A 16,494-nucleotide genomic window follows, 5' to 3' on the forward strand; every position below is an offset into this window, starting at 1 on the left:
GTACCGAGGGAAGGAAGCACCTCGTACCGGGGTGGGGGGCAGCCCTCAGGGCAGCTGAAGGGATCGCACCGCAGGGCCGGCGGGCGGAGGGGCCGGGCTGGGCTCCGCGGCGGCCCCGCGGGGCGGGGGGGGAGGAGGGCGCGGGTGGGGTCTAGCCGTGACGGATGCGCCCGATGCGTTTGAATGTTTTAGAAAAGGGGGGGGGCCTGTCCCGCTAGCGCGGCTTTAGCCACAGGGTTTGGTACGCTGCTGACGACCGCCGGGTCCTGCCGCAAGCGCCTGTCCTTCCCGCCTCCGCGGCTCGGGACGCCCATCGCCGGCCAGCGGCGGCAGCCGGCCCGGGGAGGGGGGGAGCCAGCCGGGGTGCGGAGAGAGGCAACCGGAGGAGCGCGTTTCCCTCGCTCGGCAGGCAGAGCTCCCGCAGGCGAAGGGCGGGGAGGATCGGCTCGGCTCCGCTCGGCGAGGTGAGGGAAGAGACGAACGGGTGGCAGAGCGGGGCGACGCCGAGCAGGTTCGGCCGGCGGGAACTTCTCTCCCCAAGCCGCCGCGCAGGTTTTCGCCCGGGCGCTCCATTGCCGGCTGCACCGCCGGCATCGGTGCCCGTCCCCGTCCGGCGGCAGGCAGTGCCCTGGCTCCGTCCCCGGGCGGCGGGAGCGATGGCGGCGTCCGGCGGGGCGCGGTGTCTCCGCCGCTGACGCCCTGTCCCCTCTCTCCTCGCAGGTCGGCTCTGACGGCGGTGGGCGCCCGGCGGGGGATCGGCCGTGCCGCAGCGCCATGCCCGTCGCCCGACGGTGGGGGCTGCCCGCCCTCCTCCTGCTGCTCCTCAGCTGCCGCGCCGCCGCCGAGGGCGACGGTTCGCTACGCCCGCCGGGTCCGGGCAGGCTGAGCCCCCCGCCGGCGGCTGACGGCGTTCCCCCGACGGCCGGGACCCCCGCGCTTAGGGGCGCCGAGACCAACGCCTCCCGCCAGGCAGCGCTGCCCAAGGTCGGGGTGTCGGCCGGCGGGAGGCCGCGCTCGACCTCACCCCCCATGTGTACGGGGCAGACGGAGATCAAGGAGACATTCAAGTACATCAACACGGTGGTGTCGTGCCTCGTCTTTGTCCTGGGTATCATCGGCAACTCCACGCTCTTGCGGATCATCTACAAGAATAAGTGCATGAGGAACGGCCCTAACATCCTCATCGCCAGCCTGGCCCTGGGCGACCTGCTCCACATCATCATCGACATCCCTATCAACGTCTACAAGGTGAGGGGGGGCCGGGTGCGGGTCCGGTGGTGGGCGCGGGAGTGCGGCGGGCTCTCCTCGGGGCTCTTCGCCGGCCCCTGGCAGACACCCTGCACCGCGACGGTGCGGGGGGGAAACGCCCCGTTCTCCTGGCTGCAGAACCCCCGGGGACTAATCTCATGCCTAAAACCTGCAGGAGAGTGTTTTTTCTGGTCCGGTGTTTTTCCTGTTGTCCCAAATGGCACCACCTCTGTGCCCCGATCCCAACCCTCTCAGGTGGCCGGGCTGGGAATGGGGCAGAAGTGTATGGCTTGAGGTGTCCAGGTTCTGAAAACCCCCTAGTAACAGGTTCTGTCCCAGGGATGAAGGAAGTAAATGCACTAGATGAATCCGCAATGGATTCGTCCCTTTCCCCCGAGGAATGGAGGACGGGGCTGTGGGTACTGCTCAGCTGGGACAGATACAGTCATATACTTCACAGGGGCCTGTACAGTCGCTGGTGGCACGGGACCACTTTTTCAGGAGGAACCATAATAATTCAGCTGGGCGTTTTGCATTAGTTTTGTAAACTCAGTATTGGTGAGGCGCGGTGCTGTCCTGAGCTGCCAACACTTTCGGCCAGCGTTGCAGCACGGGCAGCTAACTGAGAGGGAATGAGCCACACCTGCTGCTCTTCTACCCTTCGCTGCTCCTCTTTGACGTGACAAGACTTGCCACCGAAGGACTATAACTATAACCTCTGCCTCTTCTGCCCGGTTTGCGCAGTCCATTCTCCTTAGGAATTCGATGGGTAGTTGAATCCAGCCTCTAGTTAAAGATCAGCCCCCTTGGGAGGGATGCTGGCAATCTTCTGACTTGGAAGTTTAGTCTGCATCCCTGAGCACCCATCAGTTACCGCATGAAGTGAAGATGAAAGCCCTTATCTATTCCTTCTCCTCAATTCATATGTATGGTTTTAAACCCAAGGGTTAATTACTGTTAGCTCTGGAAAACGCGAAATTGAAGGGACAGTGTTTGAATTTAGTTTTCTGTATCCATAGAGATCGGTCCCAGAACTGTTGGAATGGGACAATGCTGCTGTATCTTTATCCTTTTAAGTACTGAAGTATTAAAGTACTATAAAGTTAGAGGTATTATAAAGTATTATTGAAGTATTATAAAGGTTAGAACTCATCATAACTGTGTGAAATTAATGAACTGGATAATTTGCATTACATGGAAGTTCTTTGATTTGGAGTTTTGGGATTTTATGTACTACATGTTTTTCATAGTTCTTGTGAGAGCTGCATACTCTTGTGAGCAAGACTGAAACAAAAAAACCTTGGAGGTACAGTGCTTTGAAAAAAAGATGTTTTTAAAAATAAAAAGGATAATGAACAAAAAGGTTTTATATCTGCTCTCAGAAAAATAAATATTAAATCATTAACAGCTGCTCAGTACAAGACTTCGCAGTCTCACTGACACTATTGCAAAATTAAATTAATGATAACATGCAATAATATACCACAGTCCTTAACTTGATTGAATATCACCAAGTGGATCGATGTGAGTAGGTTGGAGCAGGAGGAGTAAAAGGTCAGATTGCCAACAGATAAGTATTACACCAGTTTGCAAGCCCAGGATTTTTATTGATAATACTGGGTGCTGAGCAATAGTTCTTAGGTGCTAAATCTCCCCTGCTCCTACTCAGTTCAATGAAGAGCCCATAATAAAATTATATGATCTCTTGCAATAGTGAATTGTTAAATATTTGCTGTTTTAAAACAGGACTTCTGAATAAATGTAAATTTTTAAGTCTTAGATGCCGTGCTTATTTAATCAAAATTAAGAATTTGAGTGTGGTTTGAGCTGATGATAACTTTTAATCTGCCCTACATCCCATTTAATTCCACCCACAGAGCAACCTCAGGAGGGAGAATACAGCAAGGCAATCAAAAGCCAGCCTGTGATCACCCACCAGTATAGGAAAACAAAGGCTACTGAAGGCTTGGTTTGTCAATCAAATGTACTTAGCAGTTGTAACTTGTCATTTGAAGCAATTTTAAACTGGATGAATCAGATTTTCAGGGTTGCTACCAGATCCTCAGTGAGACAGCCCTGTACAAGGAGTGTGGAGACTTTCACGTGTTAATAAAACGCCAGCAGTTTACTCAACCTCACTTGCAACAGAAAGTGAGAAAGTGTCTGCAGACACTTTCTGGACAGACCTGTAAGAGAGAGCTCAGAATTCCCACTTGGAGCAGCATTTTATTAGCTATTGAAAGTGATAACTGCAAAAGATTTTCCCTTGTGACTATTTAAGTGAATATTTAAGTAGGTGAAAAAAATACACAAACAAAAGTTTACATCTCTCAAACTGAGGATGTCTGAAGAAAAGCAGGTGTTACCTAGATGGTGACACAAATGCAGTCCAGTGTGTAAGATGCTAATTAGTCCATTGCACTTGGTAAATTAGAATATCAATCACTACACTCAGTTAAAAAATGGAAAGTATTGGGATTTATCACAGAATTGGGAAAACTGGGTATGAAATGAGGGCATGGGAGGCGTTCAGTCCAGCACTCAAACCTGGAAGACCTTTTTTGGTGTTCAAGGACCTGGTAAACAATCTGGCTTTGGCAGTACCCCCAGAACTGCAGAATGTGAAGTAGAGGAAAGTCTGAGATAATCTTTCTGCAGTACTTCATGTTGTGGTTGTGTAGATAACTTTGCAGAATTGCTGTTAATTGGATGTGAAGGAGGTGGTCCTATGCCTGTTCTGCTGCTTCAGTAAACAGGCTTAAGTGAGCATGTCTCTCAGAATTTGGGCCTGCAAACAACAGGTAAATGTGTGAATGTAAGGACCAGAAGGATAGAGTGGGAAATATTGGGTGGTCAGTGAGCTGCTTATGTCCTCTCTGCCCTAAATCTTTGGAAGACAAGACATTGGCAGCTGGTACACCTGATAGTACAGGTCTGTGGTTCTGGAAGGCTTATGCCCAGTTTCTCAAACTGATGAAGATGGCAATTCCCATGTGTAAGGCACCAAAACTGACATCAGGATTGGAAATTCCAGATTCGTATCAGCTCCGCTTCTCATGCATGTGCGTGCAATGAGATAGTAACCTACACTTTAAAAAGCTGTAATCAAATAACAACATGCCTCTCTTTTGATATATAGACAACATCTCTTCTTTTGTAATACTTACTCTTTTATATTAAATCAAATTAATTGTCATGTTCCAATGGCTTTTTAACAGGGGGAACAGCCTATCTTCTGCACACACTCGTGTGACTTGCTGAACTCTGACTGTCAATTTGTAATGACACAAATGACTGAGGAAAAATCTCTACCTGTAAATACTGTCACAGATTCCTTTATCTCAGAGCTCAATGGAAAAGCAGAGAAAAACATTTCCAAGGAAGGCATAAAAAATGGTTTTCAACCAGTGATCAAGTGGGCAAAGGCCAGAGCTTTGTGGGTAATGATTATTTTTTTTTTCCCCCAGTAAAGTATTTTAGAGATTGATTTAACATACAGCGTTTTCAAACACTGGGAAGATAAGAAAGGACAGATTAGGGACAGCATATCCCATGCTGAGGAAAACTGGCCCCTTTGTTAATCCAGCTGTGCTCTGCAAAAGGCAGGGTTTCCATGGAAATGGCTTTGATGGTCCTACCAACTTTTGTAATGCAAGTACCTGTAGGGTAGGCATCAGGATAAAGCCAATCTTTTCCTAACTTTCACAAAAAGTCATTGTGGTTGTGTTTTGCAAACATCCTTACCACCGGTATTCCTGGTGTTAAAGATAACAATTTTATTGGGAGAAATGCATTATTCCCTTGCTTTCAACATCCCAACCCTTTACTCAAGGTCTCACAAAGTTCATCTTGAAATTTTTGTACACAAAGTTTATTGATCTCTGACTGTATTAAATTAGAAGTTCAGTTTGCTTAGGAGCCCTTTATGGTCAGAAAATACAGCTCATAGGCACTTAAGAAAGATGGGAATTGTCCCCAGTGAAGGAACCTGTCTGACTCTGAAGGCAACAGGCGGTAACATCATTCTTTAGTTAGATGGGAACAATCTACTCTGAAATCCTATATATGGGGCAGTGGAAATGTCTGTACCTTGCTGAAAAGTACACATTCATGGTTTTCGTGCTGGATCTCCAAACTGAAATATGTTACATGGTGTCAGTATAACTTTTTCATTTAGAGTAGGTGGGGTTTTTTTTTCCATGATGTATACATTTTTTATATATGTGTGTACTTAAAAAACATGCATGTGACAAATTTCAAAGTAAGGTTTCATCTTATCTGTTCTATTGCTTCTACCCTGTGCCGTGCTTCCCAGTCTTAACAGCAGCAGGGCTTTCTTAAACGTTTCTTCTGATGCAGTCCTTTCACTGGGATTGTGAAATTCCAGGTATTTTTTACTTTGCCAACGCATTATGAGGCTTCTGACATTTTCAAGATGCCTGCATGATATTACTTCATTGTTTAGGGTTTTTTAAAAATGAGGTTTGTAAGCAGAAGGTACTAACAAAGACCCAGGAAAAGGAACTAATTGCATGCCTCATATTGAGATTTACACTGCTTATTAGATGGATTAGTAAAACATTCTTAGTTTAACTGGGAAGCGGGAAATATGTTTCCTTGTCTAGCGGGAAGATCCCCACCCTCATACCATAATTATTGTTAAATATTAATAAGTTTAGTAATGCTGACTTATCTGTCACTATAAGCTTCATTTCCCGGGCAAATTTCCTGTTTTGAAAAATGCTTGTTCCTATGAAATACAAACAAAATACTGGAAAAAAAAGTTTCGTGACCACTCTACCTCAAAATTATCTACTCTGCCCTTGTGAGGCCCCATCTGGAGTACTGTATCTAGGTCTGGGGCTCTCAGTACTTGAAGGATGTGGAACTGTTGGAGAGGGTTCAGAGGAGGCCACAAAGATGATCAGAGGGCTGGAGTACCTTCCCTACAAGGAGAGGCTGAAGCAGCTGGGCTTGTTCAGTCCAGAGAAGAGAAGGCTGTGGGGGACCTCATTGCAGCCTTCCAGTACCCGAAGGGAGCATACAAACAGGAGGGGATTCAACTTTTTAAAAGGGCAGATAATGGCAGGACAAGGGGGAATGGACTAAAGCTAATGGAGGGAAGGTTTAAGTTAGATATTAGGGGTAAGTTCTTTACAGAGGGAGTGGTGAGGTGCTGGAACAGGCTGCCCAGCGAGGTGGTGGATGCCCCATCCCTGGAGGTGTTCAAGGCCAGGTTGGATGGGGCCCTGGGCAACCTTGTGTAGCTCCAGGCCTGGGGGTTGGTGTCCCTGCCTGTGACAGTGGGGCTGGAACTCTATGATCCTTGGGGGTCCCTTCCAATCCAGACCATTCTCTGGTTCTATGATTCTATCAGGTGAAAAATCTGCCATTTCACAGATAGATTGAAAAGATGTTGCTTGTGACCTAGGCGTTCAGTTGCACGCCTGACTTGCCACGTAACTCTGCAGTTCATATGAAAATCATTACGGAAATCAAGCCCTATCGTCCTGTGAACTAGACTTGCTGAGAACACACAGCTAAGAGGAAGTACCAATTCCTGCTCTGCATTTCCATGTGCTTTCATTGCTCAGGACTACGAGACTGATGTAGGTGAGTGCACGCTCGGCTACATCTTCGTGCCCGACTGCAGCGTCAACGGGAGCGGGTTGGAGCTGTGGCATCAGCCTTCTGGCTGGTGGCCACGTCAAGAGCAGCATATGGTGCTCGCGTGCTGGCAGATTCCAGCAGCAAATTATGAGCATCTCTGTGTTCCTACACAACCAAGAAGAATCAGGGCAGAAATTGCAATTCACAGGTGTCTCTTGAGCCGCAACATCTCTTGTATAGATACCTTCATAGCTGTGCAGCATTCACATCAGTTTAGGCTCAGATCTGTGCCTGCTCTGAGAAGGTGTTTGCTAGGAGTGCATTGGATGTCCTAGGTTTTTTAATTTAAGTATGATTTAACATCGTCCTGCAATGTGTTCCCTTTCATTCTATTTCATTTCATTTTCAACACATTTCTGTGACTTAGCCCTTAAAACTTTGCCCATGTGAAATAATTGACTGTAAAACAGTGGGAAAGGTCATTTGGGATACAGCCAGTGGCAGACTTCTCTTGGCATTTTACTGCCAAAAACGCAACATTATTTTTCTCTTTGCTGCCACTTGGCAGTGTCTCATGATTCTAAGAAGTCATTTATCATTTGTAAAATGGCACTCTTTGAATAGATACCCTGAAATGAATGGTAATAAAATCATTTTACCCATAGAAAATTGCATTAGAGTACATACATACTTCACTAAGAGTAATCATTGCTCTTGTCCAAAAATATGATGCTCCTGAATATTTTATAGTGGGGTTTTACTGTACTTTAAAGCAGTGCTCTGAGGAGACGGCAATGCAGAGGAGAAAACCAAAGTAACAAGGAAGCATAGTCCAGCAATTAAAACATTCCACTTTCCCCCTTTTTATTTTCTTAATGTTTTCAAGCTTTTGCTGCAGAATCGTATCATTAACCGCTTGCAATAGGGTGACAGAGAAACTCATGACTCATGCATTAAAGTGCTCAAATTTCACAACACATCAGCTGCAAGAGATAAAGGACGTGTTTTTCCAATCCAATGCAAACAGCTGTGTGTCCAGTCTGCCCCTGTTTTAAGCTGGCTGAATGCAGGCAGCACTTTGATGTCCTGCTAAACCCAAGCTAATGCACCCTTCCTCTGAGTAGACCACATTCACTCATGTGCAGCCCCATTATAATCCAGCCGTGCGGCTCTCAAACTGGAGCTGGCTCAAATCCAGTCAGCTTGGAGCACAGGTGTGACAGTCTGCACCTACCTGAGAGATAAGCATTAGCTCAGGGAAATCGCTGATGTGTGGATGAATGGTTGGGATTTTAGGGAAGAGAGACTGGGAGTGTCTTGCACTTGCGCCAGCTAGTTGTAGCTGAAAGTCTCCCACCAGAAATTTGGTCAAAGTTTTGAATTTGAGTTCAGCAAAAAATAAAATATTTATTTAAAATTTTTAGTAATTTATTTTAATATGTTATATTTAATTTTGAAGTTTTGGGTTTTTTTTTTTAAACGAAGCATATCTGGTTTAATATATTGACATGTACAACGTGAAATAAGTACTATAAACAAGTATACAGTGAACTTGCTACCCGGTCCTTGATTCCTACAGGTGTGGTAAACTGGAGGTTTGTTGGCTGGTGGATATGTGTTAAATTAGTCCAGGTGTCACTGGATTCTGTAGAGCATGCACTTGGAACACCCATAATTATTCACATTGTGATTTTTACAGTCGCTTGTTACTATCAATCCCTTAGAGCAATTCAGAAGAAGTCTCAGGGAGAGGCTTTAGTGAAAATGCTTTATAATTACAGACTGAGTTATTTTCCCACATCACATAAGTAAAAGATACTGTATGGTTATTACAGCTTCATCCCTACTTCCTCTGCTTTATTACTTTCCATAAAATTCTCAAGAAACCTAAATCCTTAGAATTTATCTTTCTGCTTTGTTTCTGCAGAAGCATCATACTCTTTGCCTTACTTAGGTAGATCATTCACAGCCAAACTATGTTTTCCTACTGGTCTTCTTTCACAGATCCCATTTCAGCACAGGACAAAAGCAGGTTTCTGAAGGTGTTCTGGTACATGAAAATACTGGTGGGCACTTCATAGGGATTTCCAAAGAGTGTGTGGTCATGGTGATGAAATGTACTTAACTTCCTTTGTGTTAAATTAAAATCATGCTTAAATTATATCAGGGCTTTTCAAGTTCCAGACTGTCTTGGACCTTGTAACTGCTTAACTGTAGATGCACATGTATGTGTGTTTAAGGGCTTTGTTGAACCAAACCAACATAGGCAGCAACTCTGTGGCTATTTTTAATAATTTTAGACCCCAGCAGAATCTATACGGCATGATGGTGTATTTCTTATTTTCCTACATCCCTGGTAAATGAGGTGTGTGAGGAGACCTGAACCAAAGGAAAGATTTTACAATCTCTTTTGGGTAGTTATTGTTCTTCTTTCCTCCCCTTTTCCATTTTGTAGCCTTATATCTGCAGCAGATCCAAAAGGCCTCATTGGAAAAAAAGTAATGAAAAACAGAGATGAGCTTAGATAATGTAACTAATTACAGAAACTCCAAAAGTTTACTTTTGTATATAACGATTGCGACTATTTCTTGGCATAATGTCTGTTCTGGAGAGCCTTGTTTTTATGAGGAACTAGAAGATTTGGCTGCTGCTGTAGTGTATTTGAGCCATTGGAGCAGCTCACAGCAGAGTACGAAGACTGAATGCTTCTCAACTGAAGCTACAGATGAACGGTTCATAGCGTCAGATGGGAGGAACCTGCTTTCTGTCTCCAGTTAGTCTTGTCCCCTAAATCAGCTACAGTGCCCTGCTAGGGATGTGACAGAAGACAGCCGTTGAAGTGTATGACCAACCTACAAATTACTGTGCAGTCTCCTTTATTCCTCAGCACGCACTTACAGCTACGATGAACGTACAGGTTTCGGTATGGTAATGCGGGATCGCTGGAAAACTGCTCAATAAAGATCTTCAGTGTAGGATTCATGTGATCGGTCTTTATCAGCTGCAAAATACTTAGTTCAAACTAGCTCTTTAGGCTCCATGAGTGCGCAGTTCTGGGCTCCCTGGTTCAAGAAGGGCAGGGAGCTACTGGAGAGGGTATGAAGAAGGGCTATGAAGATGAGTAGGGGACTGGGACATCTCTCATATGAAGAAAGGCTGAGGGACTTGGTACTTTTTAGCCCAGAGAAGAGAAGACTGAGGAGAGAACCTTATCAATAATTATAAATACTTGGGGGGCAGGTGTCAGGAGGATGGGGTCAGTCTTTTTTTGGTTGTACCCACTGACAAGTCAAGAGGCAATGGACATAAACTTAAATATAGGAAGTTCCACCTAAACATGAGGAGGAACTTCTTTACCGTGGGGGTGTCAGAGCACTGGAACAGACTGTCCAGTGAGATTGTGGAATCTCAATCTCTGGACATACTCAGAACCCTCCTGGACGCTGTCCTGTGCAGCCTGCTTGAGGTGATCCTGCTGTGGTAGAGAGACTGGACTAGGTAATCTCCAGAGGTCCCTGCTAACCCCTATCACTCTGCGATTCTGTGAGTGTTCAGTGTATTTCTTCCTTCTTTATCAGATGGCCAGCTAACAACTATGGGATACATTGTTCTTCACTGTTGCCTGACTTTCTCAACTGAAGGAGCCTAGACACCAGCTTCAAATAAACCCCACTGCAGGCAGAATCACACAGAATCACCCAGAATGAGAGGGGTTGGAAGGGACGTGCAGTTGTTGGCTTTGCCCCTGTTCTGATCAGCCTCAAGTAATTTTCTGTATGTAAAGATGATGGAAATCCTCACCTGCTCAGTCTTTTTTTTGGCAGAAACACTGGGATGGTGAAGTTAAAAGCAAAACAAGTGGAGTTTATGGGGCTCAAGTAGTCAGGACTAAGCTTTTATGCTTGTCTTTGTCCAGCCAGGGAATGACAGGGATGTTACTGCCTGGTTTCTAGGACACTCACCTCCGAGTCTCGCTTGTGAAAAGGTTCTTCATAATTAAGTTTAACATGATGGAAAAGAAAAACAATCAAGAGAAAAGTCATGTTGCAGCTTTGGGAATTACCTTTTTTTAAATGTTTTGTTTCTAATTGCTGCTTTCTTTTCACAGTTGCTTGCAGAGGACTGGCCCTTCGGCGTTGAAATGTGCAAATTAGTACCCTTCATTCAAAAGGCATCAGTGGGCATCACAGTGTTGAGTTTGTGTGCCCTCAGTATAGATAGGTGAGACTCGTTTTTTTTTCACCAAACTCTATAATTTCACTCCAGGACTGGCATTGGCTCAAATTCATCTTTGCACTCAGCTGATATAATAGAGATAAGCTGGGTTTAAGCCAGTTTAACCAGGTGAGTGTTCTTATATTTTTACTTGGCAAATGTGTGCTGTTGCCTCAGGTACAGAGCAGTTGCTTCTTGGAGTCGCATTAAAGGAATTGGAGTGCCAAAGTGGACTGCTGTGGAAATTGTACTCATCTGGGTTATATCGGTGATACTGGCTGTCCCAGAAGCTATCGCGTTTGACATGATTACGATGGAGTACAAAGGAAAGGATCTCAGGATCTGCCTGTTGCACCCCTCACAGAAAACATCCTTTATGAAGGTAAGACACGTTTATAAAATCTCTGGGACTTGGATTGTGGTCTGGCGTAGATTGTAACGTACACAAGTGCATGTGAAATGTAGGTGCTTATAAATACAAACTTCTGAAGCATATTGGCTAAAAGAAGAGCATTCAGAAACTTGGGTCTTTTTGTGGGCTTTATCGCTATTACTGTCTTGCTGTGTCCTCTTCTGCAGTGTACACCTTCTAGAGATGCTTTTCAGGACAGGCTGACCAATCAGTTATAGCATATTTCCCAAAAGGCTTAGCATTCCTAACAGTGGGTTTTGGTTTTGTTTTCATTCTAGTTCTACAAGCAAGCTAAAGACTGGTGGCTGTTCAGCTTTTACTTCTGTTTGCCACTGGCTATCACAGCATTTTTCTATACTCTCATGACCTGTGAGATGTTAAGAAAGAAAAGTGGGATGCAGATTGCTTTAAACGACCACCTAAAACAGGTAAAAATTTATCACTGACAACTCTACTGACTGTAGGCGGTAATGCCTTTACTGACTTTTACTGCCTCATCATAATTCTATTGTGTATCTACTTCAAGATTACTACTAAGGAGTTGTTTCCTCACAGTGTTGCTGCTGAACTCATATATAAATAAATATATATTCTCTGAGGGACCTGATACATATTATCAGAGAAGATTTTCACTGGCAGTCACAAAACTGTTGTGGGTTTTTTTTCTTGTTCAATGTTAATCCTTCAAGTTAGTTTTTATTTTTATTTACAATAACAAGAGCTGGATATTTTTTAATGAAAACTGAGGCCATGCTGCAATCTAGAGGCTCATGCTGTAAAACTATTAATTTTTGAGCAATTTAACACTGAACTATAATGAAAGGGGGTGAAGGGTCTGGAGGGGAAGACATACGAGGAGAGGCTAAAGTCCCTTGGTTTGTTCAGCCTGGAGAAGAGAGGCTGAGGTGGGACCTCAGCACAATCTGTGGCTTCCTGATGAAGGGGGAGTGAAGGGGCAGGTGCCAATCTCCTCTCTTTGGTGACCAGTGTTAGAACCCAAGGGAACGGCATGAAACTGAGACAGGGGAGGTTTAGGCTGGTTATTAGGAAGAGGTTCTTTACTGAGAAGATGGTCGGGCACTGGCACTGGCTCCCCAGGGAAGTGGTCACAGCACCCAGCTTGACTGAGGTCAAGAAGTGTCTGGACAATGCCCTCAGCAACATGCTCTGACTTGGCTGGCCCTGTGTGGAGCCAGGAGTTGGACTCCATGATCCTTATGGGTCCCTTCCAACTCGGGATGTTCCATGATTCTATGATAACGAATGTTACATATATGTTATAATGTTAGCAGAACAAAACTCACTCCACGATACATTCCAGGTTAGCAGTGTACCAGACACAAACATCATACATCACTAGTATTAAACCACCTTTGTACTGTAATGCATATTCGTGCTCCTTTCCTCGTTCCTTGTTAAAGTTGTAATTGGAATCTCTTGGGGCATTTAAAATAAGGCCCGAGTTCAAAGCATGAGAAAATGCAGTGGAAAACAAGATGCTATTTGAAAATTATTGAGGAGACAAATACATTATTTTTAATTTAAATTACTATTTTCATCTCTGTCATTTTTAATATTATTCCTCATACTTTTTAAAATTAAGAGATACAAAGAGTCAGTGCAAGCCATCTAAAACAACAGAAAAGTTTTGAGTACACGCTCCAAGAAAACAAGGCATTTGGTGTTCTCCTAACTCCTATTTTGGTAGGGGGGGTTATTATTTTGTTTATGAAACATTTGGGTATTAGATGACAAGAACAATCTAGAGATGGTTGAGAGGCTATAACACTGCCCTGTCCAATTTTCTGTTTCAGAGGCGTGAGGTAGCCAAAACTGTGTTCTGCCTGGTACTTGTTTTTGCTTTGTGTTGGCTCCCACTTCACTTAAGCAGAATACTGAAGCTCACTATTTATGATGAAAAGGACCCCAACAGATGTGAACTTTTAAGGTGAGACAAAAATTAAATTTAATGTTTGTGCACTGCTGACATTCTCTATAAGCACATCTAGATTTCCTAATGAACTAGCTTGTTCCGTGTGTCTGAAGTTCCCCCTGCTTCTATATTCAGGACACTGGTTTTGCTCCAGTAGCAGAGTCAGGAAATGATGAGGAATCCCATGAACACAGGGCTTCTGTCCTGTTTGCCTGTTTTTTCCTGATCCCCTTGGGGAACGTCTTACTGTCTAGTGGCATTATGTGGGTAGAGAGGGAAATTCTGTCCCCACTTTCCCTTTCTACAGAACAGCTAGGATTAAATCTGTGAAGCAAACCTCATGAATGTTTCCTCCCACGAGTTAAGGTGGTTGGATCTTCTGAAATTACTCTCATGAGAGTGGTCTATTGATTCAAACTTTATTATTGAGCACAATTGTTACCTCCATAAGTTAATCCTGTTGATATAAACCCCTTTAATACTATGTTTAATGTTTAGTCTTGGTTGAGTGAAGCTGAGTCCAATTAATGTAGTTGGAAAACCCTACAGAACATTTTTGGAGAAAACGAGAAGTGTCTCACTTTCTTTATTTTCCACACAGCTTCTTCCTTGTCATGGACTACATTGGTATTAACATGGCATCACTGAATTCCTGCATCAATCCCATAGCTCTGTACTTGGTGAGCAAAAGATTCCAAAACTGTTTCAAGGTAAGACACTGCTGGGAGCTGGTCCTTTGATTAAAAGGTGATGTCAGCAGTAAAATTCATTCTGTAACATGCACAACAGGTTTTAAATGGTCATTGTCTTTTATTTTAAATTTTAGCTGGGTTGTGGTAGGTGTTCTCTCCCTCTCCCGCTGAAGCTACATAGAAAGGAATTCAGGATTCATGAGTACAAAAAGAGAAAGCAAAAGAGAGGAGCTTACAATAAACCCTCTCAACACCATGCTAATCAGTGCTGCATCACTTCCTGACTGGTGCTGGCACCCAGCCACTTCAAGAGCACTGACAAAGCCAACTCAGACTGCGCTGCAGAGATTCACGTAGCCATATCCTCTGCAACCCAACGGGGAGGGCCCTGACCCCGGGTTCCCCCATCCTGAGCGAGCACTTAAATCAGTAGGCAGTTACATAAGGCAGGGTGTGCAAGCATCCACTTGGCCTTCCCTAACACCAATGTTTTATCAGACAGACCTTTTCATAGTTTTGCCTTCTTGGTTTGAGTGGATAGTCCTGGGCAATAATTCTCCATGTAGGACTGGAGGCTCTGGATTGCGTGCGGATTGTGATTGGTCCTTCAGCCTTCATATCTGCTCAGAAAATGTCCATATTTGGGCTTTTTTGTGGCCCTTTACTGTCCTCAGACACTGTGTCGTGGTTCTTACGTTGTTTTTACCGCAAGTTCTTAGATTTTCCTTTTGTTGCAAAGCATTTAAATGTTGGCCACTGCGAGGCTTACAGCCTCCTTACTGGCTGTATCCATGTTCCACCCAGAGCCAGGCAGCTCTACATCTAGTATTGTTGGGTTGTTTCCCTCACAATTGCAACCACAGGGGTTGCAGGGGCTCATTTAGTGTTGGTCTCAGCTTCCCCGTCTGCATTGCCTGAAAGAGTCACTGGAGGTGAGAGAACATCAAGAAATCTGTAGCAACTTGACCATGGAAACAAGTGTGTGTGTAGGATCCCAGATGGACTTCCAGCATCCTGAGGCCAGTCAGTAGCACCAGCAAAAGATCATCGTTACATCTAGTGAATGTTTGAACTGTATGTAGGTGTTCATTGTTCTCCTACCTAGTTCTTCCCCCACTCCCCCAAAAAAATACATCCCACAGCATAGCAGCATCTTGCTCAGACAGTAGATTGCTGTGCATGCATTTTTTCCAGTGAAGATGATCAGAGAAAGGAAAACAAGGAGTCATAGTTTTCTTTTCAAATGCATTTAGGATTGCAGACCAGACTTAAAGCGATATGTGTGTGGCCATTATTGTGTATAACTCACTATAACTCTTCCTGCTCCCTGGTGTTCAGGTTGCTAATTGGGCATCCCAGCAGTTAGCAGCAATTTGTCCCTTTGCTTACGCTGTAATCCCAGAAAGGGCAGCTTGCACACATGAACAATGTAAAACGCTTCTTCCTTTTGTTTTAACAGTCATGCTTGTGTTGCTGGTGCCAATCCAAAGATCTGCTGTCCCTGGAGGAAAGGCAGTCCTGTTTAAAGTTCAAAGCTAATGATCACGGATATGATAATTTCCGCTCCAGTAACAAGTACAGCTCTTCGTAAAACAAGCATAGAAGGTATATTCTCTCACATTAATGCTGGTGCCTTTTTAAGTAGAAGTGGCAATTACTCTTAACGAGATGGTAACGTTTAGAAAAACCTAGTTTTGTGTTTGCACACACAAAAAAAAGGTTGTAGATAAATAATTGCCCCCCAAACTGTGTCACGTTCAAAATTGTGGACGCTTCTGCAATTGCCATGTATGAACATGAAGAAAAGCTTGGAAAGAACAAGTTAGCACTTGAATACTTCTGAATCAGCACTTCCAAATGATCTCCACTTTCTGTACATTAAGCAACCATTTGTATTCACTGTAACAGTTGTAGGAAGTGAAGTCGCAGTAGTTACTAAACAGTATACTATAACATTAATTGGATCAAAGCCATTATTATATATAACTCAGTATATTATCATTTATAAAGCAGATTAACCACCATCACTATTGTGGTTTGGGTTGTTTGTTTTTTTAAAATAAAACATGAAATACTTTGTAATAGAAGTTTGAATGTAAAAAAGTAGAATTTTTATCAGGGGTATTATAGAGGTAGCTAATTGAAACTATTAAAGACGCAGTCAAGTCAAAAGTACCTTTCACTCTGTTGATCTTTTTTTATGTATTGTTGTTAGAAGGAACATCCCAAGGCCTCTATAAGTACCATTTTGTAACCACTTTGTGTGTTCAGTGCATTTGGCAGCACTTTGGGTATGGCCCATTTCACTGTTCCGATGTTATTCCTGCTTAATGACAGCAGAGGAGAGGAAAAACAGGCCAGAAACAAAAATTAATACTAATAGA

General features: G+C 44.1%; 1 protein-coding gene across 1 annotated transcript; it reads left to right on the plus strand.

Moving 5' to 3' along the window:
* Positions 1-774: 774 nt before the first annotated feature.
* Positions 775-16,191, plus strand: EDNRB (endothelin receptor type B; the record flags this gene model as incomplete). Its single annotated transcript, XM_084269989.1, has 7 exons — positions 775-1,248; positions 10,967-11,079; positions 11,251-11,455; positions 11,764-11,913; positions 13,300-13,433; positions 14,020-14,128; positions 15,570-16,191. The coding sequence occupies 7 exons, from the start codon at positions 775-777 to the stop codon at positions 15,699-15,701; spliced, it is 1,317 nt and encodes a 438-aa protein (XP_084126115.1). The 3' UTR covers positions 15,702-16,191.
* Between the last annotated feature and the right edge of the window lie 303 nt (positions 16,192-16,494).

This window comes from Gallinula chloropus, assembly GCF_964237585.1.
Source record: "Gallinula chloropus genome assembly, chromosome: 1".
NCBI classification, from domain to species: Eukaryota; Metazoa; Chordata; class Aves; order Gruiformes; family Rallidae; genus Gallinula; species Gallinula chloropus.